The sequence below is a fragment of the Oryctolagus cuniculus genome, chromosome 3, assembly GCF_964237555.1.
Source record: "Oryctolagus cuniculus chromosome 3, mOryCun1.1, whole genome shotgun sequence".
Lineage (NCBI taxonomy): Eukaryota > Metazoa > Chordata > Mammalia > Lagomorpha > Leporidae > Oryctolagus > Oryctolagus cuniculus.
Window position 1 is genome coordinate 99,648,732 of NC_091434.1, and position 26,728 is coordinate 99,675,459.

At 37.7% G+C, this 26,728-nt stretch overlaps 1 protein-coding gene across 7 annotated transcripts in view; it reads right to left on the reverse strand.

The window, feature by feature from the left end:
• Nucleotides 1–26,728, reverse strand: part of KYNU (kynureninase) — a 228,983-nt gene that overhangs the window by 124,593 nt on the left and 77,662 nt on the right. For 6 of the 7 annotated variants that reach the window (XM_070071543.1, XM_051849583.2, XM_070071542.1 and 3 more), the window contains one exon: nucleotides 17,692–17,774. The exons of the other annotated variant lie outside the window; for it this stretch is intronic. In XM_070071543.1, the coding sequence (XP_069927644.1) occupies nucleotides 17,692–17,774 (83 nt within the window). The remainder of the gene's footprint in view (nucleotides 1–17,691; nucleotides 17,775–26,728) is intronic. 7 annotated transcript variants of the gene reach the window in all.

The window sequence follows — 26,728 nt, forward strand, 5'->3', positions numbered from 1 at the left end:
TTTCAATCCAGGCAAAAAGAGAACATGCATAGAGACTGCAAAAAAAAAAAAAAAAAAAAAAGAAATACAAAATACACTTTTAAATAAAAATTATAAGAGGTACTTTACTTTGGACTAAGTTTCTACGTAAGTCCCAAGATATCAGATTAAAAAATCAAAATCAAGCTACATGGCTGGCGCCTTGGCTCACTTGGCTAATCCTCCACCTGCGGTGCCGGCATCCCATATGGGCCCCGGGTTCTAGTCCCGGTGCTCCTCTTCCAGTCCAGCTCTCTGCTGTGGCCCAGGAGGGCAGTGGAGGATGGCCCAAGTGCTTGGGTCCCTGCACCCCCATAGGAGACTAGCAGGAAGTACCCGGCTCCTGGCTTTGGATCGGCACAGCACCAGTCGTAGCGGCCATTAGGGGAGTGAGCCAACGAAGGAAGACCTTTCTCTCTGTCTCTCTCTCACTGTCTATAACTCTCTCTCTGTCTCTCTCTCTCACTGTCTAACTCTGCTTGGCAAAAAAAAAAAAAAAAAAAAAAAAAAAAAAAATCAAGCTACAGTGCAAAGTCAACCAAACTGAAACTAAGCTGTTAGCTGCAGTTCTGGAAATCAAGACTGAAGAAGTAACTGTCAAATATCCCAATAAGTGAATGTTATTGGGAATGCTAAAAAAGTTTCCTGTGACTTAATCTTTCTGAAAAATGTAATGTGATGTTAACCAGTCATTTTTCTATTGTTCTGCCTCTCTCTGCCCAGCTTACAAGGAAACTAACTTTAAAACGAGGAATCTACCTTTCCTTTCTTGCTTGTTTTTTTTTTTTTTCAGCCATGTATGGACAAAACTCCTCTGCTCAGCTTATTATAACACTTATTCAAATTTTGGAAATTTGCCCAATTCTAGAATTGAAAATTAAGCTAATCAGGATCTTTAAATTGTTGCAAATTTGTCCTTTGATGCACACTTAAAAACACCTCCTGAGAATATTTGATCCTATTAAAGCAATCTGAGTGAATTCAATTTTAAATTAAGCTTAAGGACCATTCCCACAACTATTATATATGATTTTAGAAGTTAACAGGGGGATAATATTTACTGAAACATTAAAAAAGTAAATAAATATAATGCTTTTAAAATATTGCTCATGATATACTTTTGCTGATATTGTCAGCTCATATTATTTTTGCCAACAAACACAGAGGAATATTTCTCCTGATAAAGTAAGAATTTTAGACAACAAAATACATATCTAACAAAATAATTACACCAAAGATCATTTTGAAGATAATTAAAATGAAATTTGAAAATGCTTTTATCATGGAACATCGGAAACAGGAAAGTTATACCTGGGTAGCTCAGGAACTTCATGGAAAAATGAGATTAAAGGGCTAATTTTGACTAGGGGAAGACAAAAGAAAAGTGAAGGAAGTCTAGTCCCAAGGGAGAGTTAGAGAGCCATTTGCAGTACAAATTCTACAGAAAGCAAGAGGGCATCATGCAGCAGCAAGATGGGACACTACACACAACTCCCGCAGCTGGGGCTGGAGGAAATGCCAGCTTCTGAGAGCAGGGGCGCCTGGCAACCAGCAGGCAGAGGGTGGCTGACATACACACGACCAGGTGATTAGGTGGGGAAAATCCATGTTTCCCACTGTCTTTGAGTCTGGCTGGAAGGCTTAACAGGGGTCTGGGCTCCAACTTGAGACTGTGAGGTGTTCCTATCCCCTCAGCCTAGTACAGGCTCCAGGGCTTAAACTGTCTGGGGGAGCACCCACATGCATTCAGCTGGCTCTGGAAATGTCTCTGCTCTCTCAGTGGATGGGGCAGGCCTGAGGGCTGAGAGGGGATTCTCTACACCCTGTGACTATGGGAGTCTTTCATGCTGTAACTGGCAATTCTGTGACTGCATGATGGGACATAGGGTGTAGCTGGGTCTCTGGGCAATCACTGTATCTGGTGCCAGAAGCTCAGAACTCCTGGGATGAGTCATTGCAGAGGGTTCTGTGCTCACATTGAGGACTGGACAAATCCTTTGTGTGATTCATGTGCCAGTGTGGGTGTGGCTTATACACACTGTAGGTTAACCCTGGGCACTGATCATGTTGGAAGAGAGGAGGTAAGGTGTGATTATGACAACAGGTGTGATGATACCCTCCTCCTTGCTGACAATAGAGATCTACCATGCCCAACTTGGGTGTAATCCTGGATTCTTATATTACCTTGGAGCACTGACCAGAGATTCCTGACTACATCCAGCATACGTCTCTGGGTATTCACTAAAGGAGCAGACACTCCACTAAGCCACAGAAGAATAGTTCAATGATAAAACCCATCAGCAGAGAAAACCAACAAGTGTTGCCACAAATACATAAAAATAAAGAAATACAAGAAACAAGGACATAGAAGACAAGATGACTCCCCCAAAGGAACATAACAACAATTCAATATTAGAATGTGAAGATGAAAAGATGGATTAAATTCTTGAAAAGGAATGTCAGAAGAAAGATCATAGGAATACTAAACTCATAATTATGAAGTGTATGAAGTTTGTTATTGTAAAGCTGTATAGTTCTGTACACATTCCTATATACTTACTTCTAAGCATACAGTTTAAAACTTGCCATGGAACCCCAAATTGCCTTAAGCAGGGTGGTAAAAATGCCACCTTAAGTGGTAAAGTGATCATATGGGTAGGATTAAGTGTCTGTTTATAATAATAGCTAGAATTAAAAATGATTAAATGCTCCAACATGGGAAATAGACCACAAGCAGAATCATAGAATGACAATTGCTTTAAGTAGCACTCTGACCTTAGAATCAGCCCTTAAGGCATTCTGGTCTGGCTGAAAAGCTCACAAGGGCATTTCACACATGGAAAGCCAAGGCACTGTGGCAAAAAATGTCCTACATGAAGTATTTGGTGGGTGAGACCCTAGTGGAAAGAAGTGGTCATCAAAGAAGGAGGTCCTTTTCTTTGAAGGGAGAAGAGAACTTCCACTTTGCTTATGGCCTTGTCTGAATACTGATGGAGTTTGTGGATTCAGAAGGCTTCCACAGCCTAGGCAGCTCATGTCAAGAGTCTCGGGGGATCACTAATGTCATACATTAATTGTTAAATTAACAACAAGAGTCACTGTGCACTAACTTCCTCTGCAGGACCTCTGCCCTCAAAGAGTTGTATTATAGTTATGTTTAAGTGCTTGCAAAAGATGTATTATTCTTCAGTGCTTATTTAAAGTTAATTAAGTTTCCAAAAAAAAAAAAAGAAATGAAATTAACTTCAAGATGCAATGACTTTGAACAGTCCTTGTCTAGACTGTTGAGGAACAGGTTTTTTTTCCACGCAAATTATTGAACTATTTACTCAGTACAGATTTGGTCTTCTGTGTATAAATTTAATCTAAAATGGAGAATGAGACTGGGAATGGGAGAGGGAGGAGGAGGAGAGGTAGGAATGTGGATGGGAGCATGAGAATGGTGGGAAGAATCACTATATTCCTAGAGTTGTACTTATGAAAACATGAAGTTTGTATTCCTTAAATAAAAAGTTTCTTTGGGGAAAAAAAGCAGCAAACAGAAACAAATTCATGAGTTACATAAATCCATACATGACACAGATGAAAAATTTTCCTGTGAGATAAAAATTTTGAAGATAAATCAAACTGAAATCTTAGAAATTAATAATTCAATATATCAAATAAAAAATACAGTATAGGGGGCTGGCGCTGTGGCACAGTGGGTTAATGCTCTGGCCTGAAGTGCTGTCATCCCATATGGGCACCGGTTCAAGACCCAGCTGCTCCACTTCTGATCCAGTTCTCTACTATGGCCTAGGAAAGTAGTTCAAGATGGCCTAAGACATTGAGCCCGTGCACCCATGTGGAAGACCCAGAGGAAGTTCTTGGCTCCTGGCTTCGGGTCAGCACAGTCCTGGCCAGTGCGGCCAATTGTGGAGTGAACCATCAGATGAAAGATCTCTCTCTCACTCTCTCTCTCTCTCTCTCTCTCTGCGTAACTCTGACTTCCAAATAAATAAATCTTTAAAAAAGTTCAGTACAAAGCTTAACAACATACTTGGTGAAGCAAAAGAAAGCATATTCAAGCTAGAAGACAAATCTTTGGAAATATTTCAGTCAAACCAAAAATGAAAAAAATGAGAAAAATAAAAGGGGCCGGTGCTGTGGCATAGAGGGTAAAGCTACCAACCACTTGAAGTGCTGGCAATCCAATATGGGCACTGGTTCTAGTCCCACCTGTTCCAGTTCTGATCCAGCTCTTTGCTGTTGCCTAGGAAAACAGTGCAGGATGGCCCAAGTCCTTGGGTTCCTGCACCCGCATGGGAGACCAGGAGGAAGCTACTGGCTCCTGGTTTTGATGCAGCTCTGGCTGCTGCAGCCAATTGGTGTGAACCAGCAGATGGAAGACCTTTCTCTCTCTGCCTCTCTGTTACTCTAGCTTTCAAATAAATAATCTTAAAGAAAGAAAAAACAGTGTTTGAGATTCATAAGATACTATCAAACAACTCCACATATGGGATTTAGGAGTTCCAGAAAGACTGGAAAGAGAAATGGATTAGAAGGTCTATTCAGAGAAATAATAAGAGAAAATTTCACTAATTTGGAGAAACAAAGGATATCCAAGTAAAGGAAGCACATAGAACTCCTAATAAATATGACCGGAAAATATTTTCACCACAACTGACTGTCGTCAATCTTTCAGCAGTAAAACATAAAGAAAAGATTTTAAAATGTCTGTAATATAGATGGCAGACAACCTTCAGAGGATCTTCAACTAGTCTGAGAGATGATTTCCCATCAGAAACCCTGCAGGCTTGAAGAGAATAGAGACACATAGTCCAAGTCTTAAAAGAAAAAAAAAAAAAACCTGTCAACACAGAATACTGTACCCAGCAGAACTCTTATTTATGAAAAGGGTGAAATAAAGACCTTCCATAACAAACAGAAACTGAAAAAATCTGTCACCACTGGTCCAGCCTCACAAAAAATGCTTCAGGGCATGCTAAACATGCACACCCACACACACACCCACACACACACAAACACCCAGAAAGATAGTCATCATTATGAAATAATGTGAAGGCCGAAAATCTCTCAGTAAAAGTGCAAAGGAAATTCTTAGCAAATTAAATTTAAAAATTCTTAGAAATTTTTATAGTAAAAGGCAGGGCAAATTGCTACTTGCCAATATATTAACCTTAAATATAAATGGACGCAATTCTCCACTGAGAAGATATAGACTCGCTAAATGGATTAAAAGACAAGACCCATCTTTTTTTCTGCCTACAAGAAACACACCTCACCAAAAAGATACACACATATCAAAGAGGGGAAGGTTAGAAAATGATATTCCATACTAAAGAAAAGCAAAACCGAGTAGGAATAGCCATCCTAATGTCAGACAAAATAGACTTTAACACAAAAACTGTTAAGAGATACAAAAAGGGCACTATGTATTGATTAAAGGATGAATGCAACAGGAAAATGTGACTATATAAATGTATATGCACTCAATGCCATGGAACCTGTCTACTTAAAACAATTGTTAATGGGCATAAAGGGGGACATAGTCTCCAATACAATACTAATGGGGGATTTCATCAAAACACTCTCAACAATGGAAAAATCAACTACACAGAAAATCAGCAATGAAGCAACAAAAATAATCTACACAATGGACCAAAGGGACCTAACTGATACCTACAGAACATATCCTTTTCATCAGTGCATGGAACTTTGTCTAGGTTAGACCAAATGCTAGGTCATAAAGCAATTCTCAGCAAATTCAAAAAAGATTAAAATCATGTTATGTATCTTTTCTGATCACAAAGAATGAAGCTGGATATTAACAATCTGAGAGTATCTAGAAAACATGCAGACACATGGAGACTGAACAACACACTCCTAAATGAAAAGTCAAAGGGAAATAAAAAAATTTATGGAAATAAATGAAGATGACAATACAACCTGTCAAAACTTATGAGATACAGCAAAAGCAGTATTAAAAGAAAAGTTTATAGCAATTCATGCTCAGATCAAGAAATTGGAAAAATATTAACTAAAAGATCTAACAATGCATATCAAGGACATAGATGAACAACCACCAATAGAAAGAAAGAAATAATTAAAATTAGTGAGTAAACAAAATTAAAACAAAAAAATACAAAGTATCAATGAAGTGAATAACTGGATTTGGAAAAAATAAATAAAAACAATACACCATTGGCTGAACTACTAAAAAAAAAGAAAAGAAAAAAAAGAAGATCCAAATCAGTCAAATCACCGTTGGAAAAGGAGATATAACAATGGATGCCACAGAAATAAAAAGAATCATCAGGAATTACTACAAACAACTGTATGTCAAATATTTCAAAGTCTAGAAGAAATGGATAGATTCCTGGACACATAGAATCTACCAAAATTAAGTCATGAAGACATATATTCTTAGCAAATTAAATAAATTTAAATGAAATCAACCCAGTTGCCAATCATTCAATGACTGGATAAAGAAAACGTATATGTCCATTGTGGAATACTACTCGGCCATAAAAAAGAATGAAATCCTGTCTTTCTCCACAAAATGGATGTAACTAGAAACCATATAATTTAGCGAAATAAGCCAGTCCCCTCAAAGGCAAATACCATAGGTTTTCCCTGATCTGTAGTAACTAATGGAGTAAAAAAAATGTAATGCATATTGGCCAAACTGACGTATTGAGAATTGATTATTATTTACAAAGCTTGTCTGTGCTATTGAGGAAGAGTATTTTTTTCCTGCTTTCTATTTTTTGAATACTTAGTCGAGGGTTAATCTTCAGATTATAAAATAAACTGAAAGTATATTATTGTAAAAATTAAAACAATGAATAAGAAAGGAAGGAGAAGGGTGGAAGAATGGGCGAGAGGGAAGTTAGGGTAGGAAGTATCACTATGCTCCAAAATCTGTTATATGAAATACATGAATTTGTTCACCTTATGTAAGTAAAAATATATATAAATAAAAGAACAAAATGACAAGTTTATTCTGTTGGAAGAAAAGTATTTAAATCCATATTTAGATATTCATAATATGTATTTTCCATAAACATTTTTGGAGAGCTCTTGTATGCATGGGTTTGAACATTTTTTGCTTCCAAATAAACTTTAACTCCACTTTCCACTTTTTGATGTCTTCATGTCCTATTTTTAAGTATTTTTGTGCACAAAACAGACTTTGTCCACTTTAAGAAATAATATTTTATATCCTTTATTGTATTTTAGGACCAAATATCTCTAATTAAATTATTGTAACATATGGAATATAGAAATACTCAATGAAGTCTATCCCTTACATGTGTCATAACAGGAAATATTTGGTCTCTGATTCCAGTTCCTGGCACAGAACCCTAAATTCCACGGATATTCTGAGAATGAGAATAGTGTCTTCGCTGTTCACAATAAGTCCCACCAGATAACACCTAGTTATACTAATGTGATGATTTATGGTAGATAGTCTTGGGATGGAGATGGTCAAGAGAAAGACCAAATGAAAGAGAGCTCAAATTTCAGCTTACACACCAACCTTCTATGCTGAAAGAAAGGCTGCAGACTGAGCTTCGTGAAAAATTCTTGACCGGAGATTTAGAGGTCCTCGGTTGGTGAATATAAAGATCTAAGTGCCGAAAAGGCATCACACTTAGGGTTGGCATGGAAGGTCCATATTTGCCACCCATCCTCCATGGCTATGCCCTGTGCATATCTTCCATTGGCTGTTTCTGACTTGGATACTTCATAATAAATTTGTAAATGTAGATGAAGTGTATACCTGAATTTTCTGCACTATTACATAACCTGAATAGAGAACTGTAGAAAACCCTGAGTATATAGCTGGTTGTTCAGAAGTAATGGTAGTATTTGGGACTTATCCCTGGCATTGAAAGTGGGGCAGATTAGAGGAGACAAGCCCTTAACCTGTGGGTGCACAATAATTTCAAGAAGTGTCAGAATTGACTTAGATTGTTGGACACCAGCTTTGGTATCTGACAGTTGGTCACTGGTGTTGGAAAACATACCAGAATATGCATTATGTTACTTTTTTATTGACTTTTAAAAGCAGACAATAGCCCCTCAAGCCAGGGTTGACATTGTTCCTCCAAATCTAAAAGAAAAATAAAATGCCTTCAGTTCTGTTACTTTTCCAAACAAGACTAAATATTTATAATCCATAACATTTTTTCCTTACTAGCAATGAGAGGTGGCTGGTTTAAAATTTCAGTGATTTTTATATAACTTTCATGTATTTATTGTACAACAAAACACTTGGATCTTCAAAAAGTTCCAACAAAGCTGTAAACTTTGAAATGGTCAAAGGAAATAATTTTTCAATTTATTGGCTTCATAAATAAATCTCACTAAATAATCTCACCGTACCACTTTTCTGAACTATATATCCTTACTTATCTTTAGAGGATGATAAATATTAAGCACAAAATAAAAAGGGTTACAACACAGTTTGTGTTCTGAAAGCAAACCTAATAAACACACACAAAAATCCACATCTTAGGAAAACATAAATTTTCTGGTCAAATTAATTCAGGATTTTTTCAGGTATTTTTGTTTAAATTAATGTAAAAAATTACCTCTTAGTCATTTGAAAGAATAATCTGGCTTCCAAAAAATGAATGTAAATGAAGGCTTTATTGAATAACTAACCTATCTATAAATGCAAATTCAGGATGATTCAAGTGGAAATTTCTTCCTTCAGAATATACACTTCTTTTGATAATTTTGACAGCGCATGAAGTGCTTTATGATCCTAAGAACCTGCTGGTGTGGTGGGAGACAATCAGTTCAGGTTTTACCTGGACTGGCTAAAAGCATTCTGGATCTAGATTTCAGGATCAAGTATCTAGAGGTTTGCACCTTTGCCCTGGGACTTTTTGTAAAACTCCTTCTTTCAGGTCCTATACACTCAGCCTGTCTTCATGTGGTGATTCCAGAATACTGCACTTCAAGAAATCTGAGTGTGCCAATGTGCCCATAATGGCTACATTTCTGGGCGATGGAGAATTTTTGTTTATTTTTGAGAAGTGTCACATTCACTTCTCTGTGTGTCAGAGAAGTGAGACTTTTTGGTTTATACTTTAACTAATCTTCAACTAGAAGTTAATATTCTGAATAAATAATAAACCTACATAAAACAGATAAACATTGTGGGGAGCAAATCAGACTAGACTAAGTTACTGGAATTAAGACTTATTCTATGCATCTGCTCTCCCACAATATGGCGCTGGGAGAGGAGTAAACAACTTCTACACAGCTGCCTCCAGTTTGACCAATAACCTGCAGGAGCTGATCCTGCTCCTAATTGGAGGAGAGCAGCGTACTCCGCGTGTGGGTAGCAGAGTTGGGATTGGTGGAAGAGGACTATAAAGGAGGAGAGAGACAACATGCACCAGGAACATCTAAGGGGAACATCCGAATAACATCTGAGCAGCCCCCGAGAGAGCCGGCTGGTGGTGTGCCGCTCCCCCGCGGAAGTGGGGAAAGTGGCAGGGGGAGCCGCCCTTCCATGGAGGTGGAAGGATCAGCAGCCAATCCGGGAAGAACCAGCAGCAAACCCGGGAAGGGCCGAGCAGACAAAAGAACAGCGCAGGGTCTTGTGTCGTTCCTCCACGAAGAGGGGGAGCGACAAAACCTATGTAGAAAGTGGTTATTAATCAAACAGCAATAGGAAGCAGAGTTGCCTTGTGCCTATTAATTTTCTATGGTTTTTTGAAAATATTTTTGAATAAGTTAACATGTTCATATGGAACATAAACTAAAAATGAATTGCCTTGAAAATTTTGTGATTTGTGGGGTGTTAAACATGAGTGCATCGTTCTATGTGCATGTGGTAGCATCTGCTGTAGGGTGATCCCTTTGGGCGCCTGTGCTGGAAAACCCCTTCATGTCAGGGGCTACATGTTGCCCAGATGTGGCAAACACTGGTTCACTATGCTACATGGGTGCTAGCAACTATATCAGAACACAAATGAATAACTTTTTGTATTTACTTAACCAGCTTTTTTTCATTAAGCTGTATGTTATGAACTGGGTTATATTTCCTCAAATTCAGCAGATGAAGGAACCCCTGAGCTAAAACCATCCCAGTTTCCTCAAATTCAAACATTAAAGCCTGGGGCTGGCTCTGTGGCGCAGTGGGTGAACGCCCTGGCCTGAAGTATCGGCATCCCATATGGGTGCCGGTTCTAATCCCGGCTGCTCCTCTTCTGATCCAGCTCTCTGCTATGGCCTGGGAAAGCAGTAGAAGATGGCCCGGGTCCCTGCATCCATATGGGAGACCTGGAAGAAGCTCCTTGCTTCAGATCGGCACAGCTCCAAGAGTTGCGGCCATCTGGGGAGTGAACCAGCAGATGGAAGACCTCTTTCTCTGTCTCTACCTCTCTCTGTTACTCTTTCAAATAAATAAAAAAAATAAAATCTTTAAAAACAAAACAAAACAAACAAAAACAAACATTAAAGCCCTTATTCTCAAATCAGTACGTTTAGAGATTGGGTGATTAAGGTTATAAGAGGACTTAAGGGTGGGACCTAAATATGATAATATTGAAGAGAAGAGAAACCCAGAAATATATTTATCTACTCACATGCATAAAATAATGACCAGGTGAGGATATAGTCCTTTTGTAAGCCAGGAAGGGACCCCTCACCAAAGCACAACTCTGACAACTGCTTGATCATGGACTTCTTGTCTCCCAAGCCCTGAGAAAATTTCTGTTGCATAACTAACCAGTCTGCAGTACCTATTTTATGTTCACCTATGCTGACCAATGTAATGTACCTGCTGTGACCTGGGACCCTTTCTTTTCTCACCACAGCAGACTAACTGTCCAGTCCTCTCCTGAGTGGAAGCTGTGGGAGGATTTCCCCTGGCAACAAGGAGTGGACAGGTGGATCTGGCATTCTAACTATATTTTAATAGACTTTCAACAAACCTCCCTGTTTTTATTCCTGTGTTCCTCTTCCCTCCAACTTCCACTTCCAGTACTTTTTTTAAAGTACTTTCCAGCCGTTTGAAGGACTTGCAAGGTAAAGCAAAGAGCTTTTCATTGTTTTCCCTTGAGAAATTGGTATTTACTTTACTTAAAAATTTTTATTAATATAAAGAACAGATTTTATGCATTCCATAGGTACAGTTCCAAGAAAACAGCCACACTTCCCTCTCTCCTCTGCTCCCCCTCACTGCCTCCCTCCCCTCTCTTCATCAGTTTCTGCAGACAGTTTTAACCTATTCTATATTTGCAGGCTTAATTTGCCACTAATCATGATATTCAGCAACTAAAAAATTGGAAGACCACAGTTCCACAGAAGCATAAACAATAACTGAAAATGACAATCATATCCCAAAATGATGTTTCATTTCTATTCATTTTTGTATTCTAAATTAACTGCCACATATTAGAGAAAACATATAATATTTGCCTTTTTCAGACTGACTTATTTCAATAAGCATCACTTTACTTTCTTTTCTGAGAAAGCTCATTGCCACTTTCCCACCTGCTAGTCGGATCCCAAGATGTAGTTGTTACCATCTCCTTTGACATTCTATTTTGTCCTTTGGGTTTTTCTTTTTCAAATTCCATTAAAGTTCTACAGGATATTTTCTCAACACAGAAATGGCGTAAGTTTGTGATGATGGATATAACAGTTATCCCTATATTATCATTATACATTGTAGGCATGTATTGAAATAGCATCCTGTACTCCATACATTAATTTTTTAACAAAGAGTGCAGTGAGATATTTAATGTTCCATTAGCTGGAAAATTATACCTCTTTGGTAGCACATATCAAAATAATTAACCTTACTTTTTTATATTTCAGTTTGTCACATATACATTAATTTTATATCTTTCTTTGTATGTTTCTTCATTGGGAAAACTGTGGACAGTGAATATTATTTGTTATTTCATACTCAGTAAAATTTCTGACATACAGCAGAGGCTTACTTTTTACATAAACAATATGTTACTTGGATTTTCATGATATGCCAATTGCCATTATTCTTTCTGAGGTTTAGGTCCCACTTTTCTCATTCTAATTCCACTCTCCCTCACTCCCAGCAAAAGTTGACTTTGTCTTCTGACTACTAGTTAGGAATTGCTATCTAAAATAAGAAAGATTTTTTTTATAGTTGGTTATAAGGGAGTGGGGATTGAAATAGCACTTTGAAGAGGGCTTGCATTGTGGCATAGTGAAGGCGGACTCCTGTCTGTGACACCGGCAACCCTATGTGTGCCAGTTCATGTCCTGGCTATGCTGCTTCTGATACAGCTCCTTGCTAACATGTTTGGAAATCTTCCATTGACCCAAATACTTGGGGCCCCTGCCACTCATGTGGGAGATCAGGATGAAGCTCCTGAGACCTGCATTAGGACAGGCCTAACCAGACCGTTGTGGTCATTTGGAGAGTGAATAGAAGGTTGGTTGGTGTGCCTGTTTGTATGCCTATCTCTCTCTCTCTCTCTCTCTCTCTCTCTCTCTCTGTGTGTGTGTGTGTGTATACATATATATATATATATGCCTTTCAAATAAGTAAACCTTAAAAAAGAGAAACAGCACTTTGAAAACAGCTGATTCCCTAAGTCCTTCAAGTATTTCCAGAAAACACTACTAACATTTCTGAGATATAATTATTTTGCTTCATATCCTGAATTCACATAAGATTTCAGGCAATGTTGGATATTCAATTCAATAAATAACTTTTTAAAAATATTAATATATATATACCATCTAAAACTATTCTGATTAATACCAATTGTGTGTGTGCGCGTGTGCGCACACACGTGTGTGTGTGTGTGTGTGTGTAATGACTTTAGGAAACTGAAAATAGACCAAAGACAGACCAGCTGTGTTATTTACAGCAACGTTCACTCTAAATATAGATAGATAGTAATGGGAGACTTCAACACCCCTCTTTCGTCAATGGACAGAGTATCAGCAAAGAAACAACAGAGCTCATCAATACTATGGACCCAAATGGACTGAAATCTAAAGGATTTTCATCCCACTGTTGAAGAGCACATAATCTTTTTTAAGTGCATGGAACTTTCTCTCGGAAAAACCATATGCTAGGCCATAAAGCAAGTCTCAGCAAATTCAAAAACATTGAAATCATACCATATATCTTTTCTGAACACAATGGAATTAAGCTGAAAAGGAACAACCTAATAATGTCTAGAAAACAGGCAAACATTTGGTGACTGAACAACATACTTCTGAATGAACAGTAGGTCAAACGAGAAATCAAAAAATTCCAAGAAATGAATGAAAATGACGATACAACATATCAAAACTTATTGGATACATCAAAAACAGTGTTAAGAGGGAAGAAGAGGGAAGTTTATAGCAATTAGTGCCTACATCAAGAAACTGAAAAAGCATCAGTTAAATGAGCTATCAATGCATCTCAAGGACCTAGAAGCAGCAAATGAAACCCTAAATTAGTAAGAAGAAAGAATCATTAAAATTAGAAAATAAACAAAATTGAAAACCAAAAAAAAAAAAAAAACCAGTACAAAAGATCAGTGAAGAGCTGGTTTTTGGTAAAAATAAGCAAAATTGATAAACTATGGGTCCAACTAGCCAAAAAAAGAAGAAGACGACACAAATTAATAAAATCAGATATGAAAAAGGAAATGTAATAATCAATACCACAGAAATAAAAGGAATCATCAGAAATTACTACAAACAGCCATATGCCAACGAATTGGAAAACTTAAGAATTGGATGGATACCTGGAAACATAAGATCTTCCAAAATTGAAACATGAAGACATAGAAGACCTAAACAGACCAATAACAAATACATACATTCAATCTGTAATAAAGACACTCTTAACAAAGAAATGCCCAGGACCAGAAGGCTTAAAAGTTGAATTTTACCAGATTTTTATAGAAGAAATAATTCCAATTCTTCTCAAACTATTCAAAATAATTGAAGGGAGGAATCCTCCCAAAATCTTCTGAGGCCAGAATCACCTTCATACCAAAACCAGAAAAATATACAATAGAGAAAGAGGACTATAGCCTTGTATCACTGATAAACATAGGTAAAAAAATTCTCAACATACATATTAGCTAATCAATCCAACAACAAATCAGAAAGTTCATTCAACCAGATCAAGTAGAATTTATCCCTGGTATTCAGGGATGGTTCAACATACACAAATCAATAAATTTAATAAATCACATTAACAGATTAAAGAATAAAAAGCATATGATTATTTCAATAGATGCAAGAAAGCATTTGATAAAATACAAAATCCTTTCCTGATAAAAAAAAAAAAAACTTAAGCAAATTCTATAGAGAAGGAACATTCCTCAACAATGAAGGCAATATACAACAAAACCACAGCAAGTGTCATGTTAAATGGAGAAAAGTTGGAAGCATTTCCACTAAGATCTGGAAGTGGACAAAGATGCCCACTTTCACCATTGCTATTTAATATAGTCTTGAAGACTTAGCCAGAGCCATTGGACAAGGATAAGACATCAAAGGGATATAAATTGGAAAGGAAGAAGTCAAATGATCCCTGTTTGCAGACGATATGATTATATATATAGGTAAATCAAACACTCCACTAAGATACTGTTGAAAATCATAGCATAGCTCAGTAAAGTTCCAAAATATAAAATATATAAAATTAACATAAAAATCAACAGCCTTTGTATACATACACAATGCCACGGCTCAGAAATAACTTGTATGATCAGTCCCATTCACAATAGCCACAAAAAATTTAAATACCTTGGAATAAATTTAACCAAGGAGGTAAAAGATCTCTATATTGAAATAAAAACATTAAATAAAGAAATAAAACACAAAAAATGGAAAAATATACCAAGTTCATTGACTTGAAGAATTAATATAATCAAAATGTCCATATCACTCAAAGCAATGTATAGATTTAATGTAATTCCAATCAAAATATCAAAAACATTCTTCTTGGATCTAAAAAAAATATACTAAAATTCATATGGAAACAGAAGAGACTCCAATAGCTAAAGCAATCTTAAACAACAAAAACACAGCTAGAATCATCAAAATACCAGATCTCAAGACATAATACAGGGCAGATACAATCAAATCATCCTGGTACTGGCACAAAAGTAGATATGGAGACAAATGGAACAGAATAGGAACCCGAGAAATCAATCTATGCATCTATAACAGTTGGTTGTATTATTAATCTTTGATAATTAGTTAATCAATTTGTTAATGTTGACAAAGGAGCTATAATCAAGCCCTGGAGTAAGGGCAATCTCTTCAACAAATAGTGTTGTGCAAATTGGATCTCCATATGCAGATGTATGAAACAAGACCCCAACTTTACACCTTAGGCAAAAATCAACTCAAAATGGATCAAGGAGCCAAATCTATAACCTGATACTATCAAATTTCTAGGTGAGAACATTGGGGAAACTGTAAGACATTGGCATAGGCAAGGACTTCTTGGAAAAGACTCAAAAAGAACTGGGAATAAAAGCCAAAACAGACAAAAGGGGTAATAAGCTGAGAGGCTTCTACACAGCAAAGTGAAGTGGTAACCTGCAGAATGGGAAAATATTATTTGCAAGCTATGCAATTGAAAAAGGATTAATATCCAGAATCTATAAAGAGTTCAAGAAACTCAATCACAACAAAACAATCTGGTGAAGAAATGTGCATAGTAACTGAACAGGATTTTTTTTTTTAATCAAATGGCTAAAAGACACATGAAAAAATGTTCAGGATCATGAACTATCAGAGAAAAGCAAATCAAAACCACAATGAGGTTTCATCTCATCCCAGTTTGAATGGCTCTGATACCGAAATCAGAAAACAACAAATGCTACCAAGGATGGGGGAGAAAAAGGTCCCTAGTCTACTGTTGATTGGAATGCAAGCTAATACAGCTATTGTGGAAGACAGTATGAAGCTTCCTCAGAGAGATGACAATAAATCTTCCATTTGACCAAGCCATCCCACTCCTGGGAATTTACACAAAGGGAACAAAATCAGTATATGAAAGAGTTAACTGTACCCCCTTGTTTATTGCAGCTCGATTCACAATAGCTAAGATATATAACCAACCCAGATGCCCATCACTTGATGACTGGATGTAAAAAAAATTGTGGTGTATATACACTATTGAATATTACAAAGCTGTAAAAAAAGAATGAAATCCTTTCTTTAACAACAAAATGGATGCAACTGGAAAGTATTATACTTAATAAAATAAAATAATACAGTCTCAAAATGATAAATATTTTATGTTTTCCCTGATACTGAGTACAAAAATCTTAATGTATAATTATTTGGATTTCAATCTGTATAAAAATAATTCTGTGCATAAACTGTTGAGGAGAAATGCTTAATGTCTAAACGAACTTAGTTATTATCATGACACAGGAAATTTTACATGTATCATTGGTTATATTTCATTGAAAGAAATTATGAATGACTAATTGACAAAAAAAAGTATAATAGTCATTTATACATTCAATTATTGTTTACAGCAGTTGTCTATATTCCCATTAAGCTAGGGTCTTTTTCTTTTTATTTGTTAAATTTTTTAGTGAAGTTTTCAGCCTTTTTACTCTAATGTAAATTTCAAATACATTATCTCAAAACTAAACAAAAGAAAGAAAGGTAGAAGGAAACAAGGTGGGAGGGTGGGGAAGCAAGAATATCATTATGTTCTTAGACTTGTATCTACAAATCATATTGAATCTGTTAAAATAAATCAAAATACAGAAAACAAAACAAAACAAAAAAGAGTATGGGGCTCTTTTCTGAATGAATAAAATGTTACAAAATGAATTTGCTGACGATTGCACATATCTGTACAACTGATTGTACACTTTACACTGGAAATGTTTAGTGTGTGAAGTATTTGCTAATAAAGCTTTTTTTTTTAAAAATGAATTTAAATAGGTCAGCAATGATTAAATCAAAATGACCAAAATATGCTTAGCATTTTTTACTTTATTGAAAACTAGGGTTCATTTAATCACATATTACAGGAAGTTCATTTAAGTCAACTTTTATGAAATTTGTTAAATTATAAGTAGATATAGTACACATGCTCTTCATAGGCAGTTTAACATTAGTTTTTGTGTTCATAGGAAAATATAATAATGTTTTCATATCAAATGACTGATTGTGTTCATTATAGCATCCTTTGAAAGAACAAATCTTAGTTAAAGATATACTTGGGGCCGGCACTGTGTCACAGAGTGTTAAAGCCCTAGCCTGCAGTGCTGGCATCCCATATGGGTGCAGATTTGAGTCCCAGCTGCTCTACTTCTGATCCAGCTCTCTGCTATGGCCTAGGAAAGCAGAATAAGATGGCCCAAGCCCTTGAGCCCCTGCACCCACATGGGAGACCTGGAAGAAGCTCCTGGTTCCAAGTTTCAGATCAGCCCAGCTCTGCCCCTTGTGATCATATGGGACTGAAACAGCAGATGGAAGATTCTCTCTCTAACGCTGTCTTTCAAATAAATAAAATAAATCTTAAAAAAGGATTTACTTAATCTTTACTGTTATAAGATAAAGTAGAAATCTGAGATATCTTTCAATAACATTCTGACTTTATAACCTATACTTCTAAGTAAACGATAATATCTTGACATTGTTTGGGAAAAATTTACCATATTTTTTACTTACCTACAATGTCCTCCATAAGACCTACTATACACTCATCTCCTGTAATCCAAGGTCGTTTCCCTACATCATGACCATACGCCCCCCTGAAATTGAGAACAGACATAAACAATTCTTAATTTTTTTACAGAGAACAAACTGCCCCTAAAAATAGACAAAGCATTCAAGAGGAAATTTCTGAGACCTGTCGAGCATTGGTGGACAGGGGTATTTGTCTTATCCACCAGATTAATCTGACTTGGGTGATGTGCACACAGGATCTGTTTTGTCTTAGCGCCCTGAAGCAACCTTGAGTAACCCCTTGGTCTTATCCATACTTTATCTATTCCCAGAAATGACCTCCTTAAAGTTAATCAGTAGTTTTCTCTTCAGTAGGCCCTTTCAGAAATAATACCATCTCTGCCTCTGAACGTACTTCTAGCCAATCATGTTCTAATGATAACAACCTGCAACCAGTGAGAAACTCTCCTTCATCCTCAGCTTACCGAAAGCCAATTTTCTAGGGTCAAACCAATGTATATTCACTGTGTAGCATATAAATTCTGAATAGAATATGATAATTTCAGAACATATCCCAAGATTCAGTGAGTCTTTGGGCTTGTGTCCCCTGGGCCTAGGTTGCCTATATTCTCCTCTGAGTAAACCATGTATTAAACTTTTTACAGATTCTGTTTATTTCTGTTGACAGACAGTATGTGTGTGTGTGTGTGTGTGTGCAATTTCTCAAGTATCAGCTTTAGCAACAAGATAATTCCACAAATATGAGGGCAATTTTAATGTTTGGATAACCACATAAAAGCATATTTTTTAAAAACAAAGAAAGTCGGCTGGCGCCGCGGCTCAATAGGCTAATCCTCCACCTGTGGCGCCGGCACCCTGGGTTCTAGTCCTGGTCGGGGCTCCGGATTCTGTCCCGGTTGCCCCTCTTCCAGGCCAGCTCTCTGCTATGGCCTGGGAGTGCAGTGGAGGATGGCCCAAGTGCTTGGGCCCTGCACCCCATGGGAGACCAGGAGAAGCAGCTGGCTCCTGGCTTCGGATCAGCACGGTGCCCTGGCCACAGTGTGCTGGCCGCAGCGGCCATTGGAGGGTGAACCAAAGGCAGAGGAAGACCTTTCTCTCTGTCTCTCTCTCTCACTGTCACTCTGCCTGTCAAAAAGCAAAACAAACAAACAAACAAAAAAAAACAAAGAAAGTCATATTTGGAAACTTTTTTTAACTTGTCCTTTATAACAAGGCCTTAATTTCCTTTTATATGGTGGATGAGTGAGATTGTCCATATATTATTTCATTAGTTTGCTGTATTTTATTTTCATGATGTTACCAGTTTCTCCTTTATTTTGATAATTTCAGGACATAGTAATAAGAAGGTGTGATAACCCCATTAATCAGGTCTCCTCCTCTATTTTTTTAAAGGTTTATGTATTGATTTGAAATGCAGAAGAGAGAAACCTTCTATCCTCTAGTTCACTGCCCAAAAGGCTGAAAGAGCTAGGTGTAGGCCAGGTCAATGCCAGGATCCTGGAACTCCTTCTTGGTCTCCCACAGGGGTGGCAGGATCCTTTTGGCTGCCTTCCCTGGAGTATTAGCATGGAGCTGGATCATAATCTTGAATCTGCACTCTGATAAGGGATGTCATTGTCTCATGTGCCAGCTAAACCCCACTGTGCCACAATGTTGCCCCAAGACTCCCCTCAATACCCTGAAACTTAAAAGCCCCCTTTGGTGTTTCCCTTTGCTACCTCAAAACCTTCCTACCTTGTTCTATAGGTTCTAGCTATAAAAGTGAGATTACTGAATCCCTACGTCTTAAAATTATTTTTACAGGCTTCATCATCAGGCTGGCCTAAATCAGTCTCAACTATACTAAGGCTGACCACCCAAGCTGCATATGGCAGAAAGGAGAAATATGACCTATAAATGACACCCAGAACCAAAGTTGCTCTTCTTCCATGGACATGAAAATTGGAGAATGAGCAGAAACAGAAGATCCAGACAGTATTTGATAGAATATACCACCCACTGACTGGACTGTTTCTCACACTGATCCATACATGTAGTCCTGCCATGGACCCCAAGTCTTTACTTCTTTCCTAACCCCATAAATCTTTATTCTAGCCTCCAGTTAGGAAGACAGATTTCAGTTTTACACCTGCCACCATGATGGCCAGCCACATAAAGCTTCTCATTTCTCAAAAACCCAATAATACAAATTACCTTTTTTGTTTCCATGAAGTTTTTGGACTTAGATATTTTTAGCAACAGTAATTATTTTCTAAAACATTGATGCTACATTTGGGGGCTAGAGATTTAAAGGATTATAAATTAAAATTATAAATAGAGCCACAATCTGTAATCTGAATAGTGGTATATAACAGTGGTAATAGGATGATACTTTAGGGAAATAATAAGATATAGTTATAATCAAAGTCAACACTATACCTTGACCTACTTTCCAACAATTCCATCTACCTATTCCAGCTTTACTGTTGTAGCAAATATTCCCATAATCAGAATGGAGAAACAAAACATGTACAAGTATGTCAAGTTTCATGAAGTTCCCATGAAATGAAGAAGATACACTTTAAAGATAAGGAAGAAATTAAACAGAGGACCAAGGGAAAGTGCCTTCAGCAATGTTACATACTTGTATTTTATGAAGCTTTGAATTAGATTGTTCCTAATTCAAAATTTAGTAAACTTGAAAGAAAGGAACAAACAGGTGATTTTTGCACAGTGCAAACCTGGACTTGAATCCATGCAATAAAATTCAGTAAGATGGCAATGATGAGCTAATAAAGCTGCTCTGAGAGCAGTAGTGAAACTGAAGAATTAGATCCCAGTGCTTTATACTTCGTTGATTTTCATAGTATAAATATTGCCGCCATGGCTGGTTTCATACTAGCAACAAAAATTTTGCATATTTTGGGCATTTCATGTAGCAGTTAAGTAGCATAGCTGCTTAGGATGGCCACATCACACACATATCGTAGGGCCTGGTTGAGTCCTGATACTCTGCTTCTGATCCTGCTTCCTGCAATTGCACACCCTTTGAGACAGCAGGTGATGGCTCAAGTACTTGTGTTTCTGCCACCCACATGAGAGACCCAAGTGCAATTTCAGGCTGTTGGCTTTGGCCTGCCAAATGCTGGTCATCGCAGCATTTAGTGTTTGATCCAGTAGATAGAAGAGTCTCTCTCCATTTGTCTCTTTGCCTTTCAAGTAAATTAAACAAACATAAAACATATTTCTAAAATTCTGAATATTTAATAGTCAGCTTTTATAATCTAGTATTTGACAGCTCCGGGTCACTACCGCTGTGACTTATTAGAAGATTTCAGGATTCCCGGTTGCCCCTCTTCCAGGCCAGCTCTCTGCTGTGGCCTGGGAGTGCAGTGGAGGATGGCCCAAGTCCTTGGGCCCTGCACCCCATGGGAGACCAGGATAAGTACCTGGCTCCTGCCTTCGGATCAGCGCGATGTGCCGGCCGCAGCGCACCGGCCGTAGCGCACCGGCCGTGGCGGCCATTGGAGGGTGAACCAACGGCAAAAGGAAGACCTTTCTCTCTGTCTCTCTGTCTCACTGTCCACTCTGTCAAATAAAAAATAAAAAATAAAAAGAGATTGCAGGACTACAAAAGTAAATGGGTAACAATATGTGCCTGCAAGGGTTGCCATGAAAAATACACGAGACTCCATGTAAAATAGATGGAATCATAGTATCCCCTTGCTGAATCTTCCTTCCTAATGTACACCTAATGGTTAAACTCCCTTCATCAGCAGGTAGTGTACAACATAATTTTTAAACTAATATTTCCATTACCATATAAACTAAGATGAAGGAAGAGACTTTCATAGACTGCTCAGAACCAAGGAGGAAGAGAAGGGTAATTGTTAGTTATTATTATTCATATTATTATTAGATAGCCTGCAGCTTGCCTCTTTCTTGACTTCCAATATAAATGCTAAAGACAAAAATCCTTATCATTAAATGGTAGTTAAAGGCAGATAGTTGGATCCTTTTTTATTTTAATCACACAGGGCTCCATGGCCTTTGCTGATAGCACAATACATCTTCTTACATTTAGGTAGTAAAATTCTATGTTCTGCCTCAGAGAATTTATATCTCAGAATATTATGCTATCTACTCCTCACTCTGGTAGACACCATGGTAATAATCTTTAAGAATACGTTTCTTCCTGCAATGCTTCTGGCATCTCCCTCCCGTTAAAATATCACACACAGAGTCTGCTAGCTCATTTTGTCAGCCTACTAGCCTGGGGTAGTGAAATGTATTTAGAAAGTGTTATCCAAATAAACCCAAAGTAAAGTGGCCTGTCATTAGAAAGAGTTGATGTAGATTAAAGCGCAGTTATAAACATATGTATTAGAGTTAAGAAAAATGTTATCTTGCGCTCCTTCAAAACTGTTTAAAATAGCTGCAACACAGCTGCAATCTTCTTTCACAAATGTCGGAAAGGAAAAGTAAGCATGAAAAAGAGCTCACTCATTCCCATGACATAAATCATCGCAATGAGTGGGGTGTTTTCTGAGACGTCTAGGAGCAGTATTTGCTCACGGAATTAGATTGCAGGATATAAAATCTAATTAGGAAGTTAATAGAAATTTGGATCCTCTTTAAAGTAGGACTATGCTTTAACCATCCTACAAAATGAAAAGTGGCCCTGCTTTTTAGAAAGCTTCCCTCCATAAGTAAATAAATAAAATTTCACAGCCTCTCTTAATGATATCACAGTTTTTTGGTCTGTGACTCAATTGATGATTAGCCAAGTAAGATGCTGGAAAATCTTTGTAATATACCATAACATATCATTTCTTAGTCATGAACTAGTTTTTAAAAGAATGATTAAATTGAATAAGACTGTGAGGGTCTTCAGGAGGCTGGGTCCCCGGCAAGCTTTATCCATGCCCTGCCCGCACATACCGCTATCATGTAAAGTCATCCTTTGTCTGTAAGCCAGGTGTTTTCTACTGGATAATGTAATTCAGTGGGCTATTTTCCTCTTTAAATAATCCTACCTAAACTGTCACAGTGCTTTGAAGAATCCCTACAAAGACACAGCTGTAGAGCAGCTTTCTGCTCCTATGAAATAGAGAACATCATTTATCTAGCAGATTTGACAACGCAGATGATGTAAAATATTCCGGTTCTATCTTAGGGACATAATATCCATTTCTCAACTCATAATGTGCTCTTTAGAATTGATCTATGTTTCTCTTCCAGCTGAACTTTACCATTATGATTATTAAACCATGTTATTCTCTTTTAAATAATATAGGCCATTGCTAAATATTTAATGTAAAACATTCTCACCATTTTTTAAAAATTAAAATACTTTTCATTTATTTTAAAGGTGTAGAGAAAAAGAGAGACAGAAACAGAGAGATCCTCCATTCACTGATTTACTTCCCAGTTTACTTCCCTGCAACAACCAGGGTTGAGCCAGGCTGAAGTCGGGAGCTAGAACTCAATCTGGGTCTCCCACATGGGTGGCAAAATACTTGAGTCAACACAAGCTCCCTCCAAGAGTGCATTATCAAGGAGCTAGAATCTGAAAAGTGGAGTTGGGATCAAATTCAGTTACCCCAATATGGGATGGTGGTATCCCAAGGGCATGTCAACTGCACCCTTCCTCAATTCTTTGAGTTTATTGTCCACGCATTCTTGCTTATCCCTTAGGTTTAAGCGTATTTTTACTTTTTGTCACCGCATGTTTTTTGCTGAAAATTAATTACCGTGTGGTCTAACATACCCACCCTCTTCAAATCTGATGTTTTTGCAGGTAGACACCTGTCACTATTGACTGGATGAGAACACATTCCCATGATAAACTCCGCTTGGCAAAGATGGAAAGCTCAAGCCTGCTGAGGCCAGGTTACAAATTATGTGCATAAATAACAGTTTTGTCTTCAACTTTCTGACACAGAAAGTCACCATTCCCATTATAATGGTGAATCTACACCCCCAACTGAACATGAAACACATGTAACATACGTGATAACTTAGTGGGTATGTGCCTCTGCCCCCTTTTGCATATGCATAACTCTTTCCAGAACACCCCCCAAATCCCAAAACTTAACGGATATGTATGAATTTCTTTTTTTTTTTTTAAACTTTTATTTAATGCATATAAATTTCCAAAGTACGACTTATGGATTACAATGGCTTTCCCCCCATACCGTCCCTCCCACCCACAACCCTCCCCTTTCCCACTCCCTCTCCCCTTCCATTCACATCAAGATTCATTTTTGATTATCTTAATATACAGAAGATCAGCTTAGTATACATTAAGTATGGATTTCAACAGTTTGCTCCCACACAGAAACATAAAGTGAAAAATAATAGATGATTTTTTAAAATGATGATGAAATCAGAGCAGACCTATTGTCATGTTTAATCCCAGTGAGAGTCAAGTTGGGAATTGATAATTTTTTTTTTTTTTTTTTTTTTACAGAGGATCAGTTTAGTATGCATTAAGTAAGGATTTCAACAGTTTGCACCCCCATAGAAACACAAAGTGAAATATATTGTTTGAGTACTCGTTATAGCATTAAATCTCAATGTACAGCACATTAAGGATAGAGATCCTACATGAGGAGTAAGTGCACAGTGACTCCTGTTGTTGACTTTACCAATTGACACTCCTGTCTATGGCATCAGTAATCTCCCTATGCTCCAGTCATGAGTTTCCAAGGCTATGGAAGCCCTCTGAGTTCTCCGATTCTTATCTTGTTTAGACAAGCTCATAGTCAAAGTGGAGGTTCTCTCCTCCCTTCAGAGAAAGGTACCTCCTTCTTTGATGGCCTGTTCTTTCCACTGGGATCTCACTCGCAGAGATCTTTTCCAGAGTGTCTTGGCTTTCCATGCCTGAAATACTCTCATGAGCTTTTCAGCCAGCTCTGAATGCCTTTAGGGCTGATTCTGAGGCCAGAGTGCTATTTAGGACATCTGTCATTCTATGAGTCTGCTGAGATTCTCACTTCCCATGTTGGATCACTCTCCCCTTTATTTACTCCATCAGTTAGCGTTAGCAGGTACTAGACTTGTCTATGTGCTCCCTTTGACTCCCAGTCCCTTCACCATGACCAACTGTGAACTGAAACTGATCACCTGGAACAGTGAGATGGCATTGGTACATGCCACCTCGATGGGATTGAATTGGAATCCCCTGGTATGCTTCCAACTCCACCACTTGGGGCAAGTCTTGAATGCATACTCTATAGAGCTTGTAATTATTCATTGTTCTGGAAGCTGGGATTTTTAGTCATGAGGCTACTTCACTGTTGACTTGCATAACCAATTAATAATGCTTTCTGGGTACAGCTCAAATAATTTTCTGCATGTTTCCATTGGAATATATGTTAGAGAAGACCCCTCAGGTATTCTGCCCAAGTACAGGTCCAAGCATCCTAAATGTTTTATTTTGGAATGTTGAAATTATATAAATGCTATTAATTTACAAAACAAATATATTCTTCAAAGTTATTAATCTACTTTAGAAATCTTATAGAAGTGAAAATTAAATGGTATAATCATAAAACACACATTTTAATATAAGCACAGAGATAGCTGTTCCTAAAGGAACTCTGTTTTTCTCAATTTTGCATTAAATAAATAGTAGTTTTAGAATAAAACTTTTGAGTCCTGCTATAGTCTGCATATGCCCCTCCAAAATTAATCAATGTGACCATATCAAGAGGTAAGGCATTTAGAAGGCATTTTAAAGTCATGAGGGTAACCTCATGACTGGGATTAGCATCCTCTTGAAAGAGATATGAAGGAGGTGTGTATCCCTTCTGTCATGTGAGAATACAGCAAGGAGCACCATTATAGCATGGAGCAGATTTCACTGGATGTCAAATAATAGCACCTTGAATTTGGAACACCCAGCCTCCAGAATAAATTTCTGTCCTTTGTAAGTTATCTTATTTCATATATTCTATTATATAACCAAGAACAGACTAAGACATGTCTTCAAATATTTCTTAGGGTATATCTATTCTTAAATTTCCTTTAGTACAGTATAAATACTCAGATGAAAGCCATATGAATTGCAATACCAGGTTGCATTGTGATCAGAAATGGTTTATTCTATAGATAAATGTGGTGGGTAATATGTCTACAATAGCCCATAAAAATGAAAAAATATGACACCAAATGAACCAAATAGCATTTTCTACTTTTCAGGTTCCAGAAGATCACATATTTGATACCTACATCCCTCAGAGATTTCTTTTTGTCAAAGCACTCTAATTTTTAGATTACTATTAAGACTACACATTATTAAAGATTCATTTATTTGAAAGGCCGAATCACATGTGCATGTACATACACACACACACACACACACACACACTCACACAGAGACAGAAAAGGAGAGGGAGAGCCGGCGCCGTGGCTCAATAGGCTAATCCTCCGCCTTGCGGCACCGGCACACTGGGTTCTAGTCCCGGTCAGGGCGCCGGATTCTGTCCTGGTTGCCCCTCTTCCAGGCCAGCTCTCTGCTGTGGCCAGGGAGTGCAGTGGAGGATGGCCCAAGTACTTGAGCCCTGCACCCCATGGGAGACCAGGAGAAGTACCTGGCTCCTGCCATCGGATCAGCGCAGTGCGCCGGCCGCAGTGCGCTGGCCATTGGAGGGTGAACCAATGGCAAAAGGAAGACCTTTCTCTCTGTCTCTCTCTCTCACTGTCCACTCTGCCTGTCAAAAATAAATAAATAAATAAATAAGTGAAAAAGAAAAGGAGAGGTAGAAAGGGAGAAAAATATCTTCTATCTGCTGGTTCACTCCTCAAATGACTGCAACAGCCAAGGTTGGGCCAGGCTGAAGCCAGGAGGCAGGAACTCCATCTGGGCCTCCCATCCAGTTGGCAGGAACTCAAGTACTTGAGCCACCATTTGCTATCTCCCAGGAACATTAAGGAGCTGGACTGGAAGCAGAGTAGCCAGGCCTCAAACCACACTCGAACATGAGGCGAAGATGTTGTACACATACCAAAATGTTCGTTACAAGGTTACAGATTT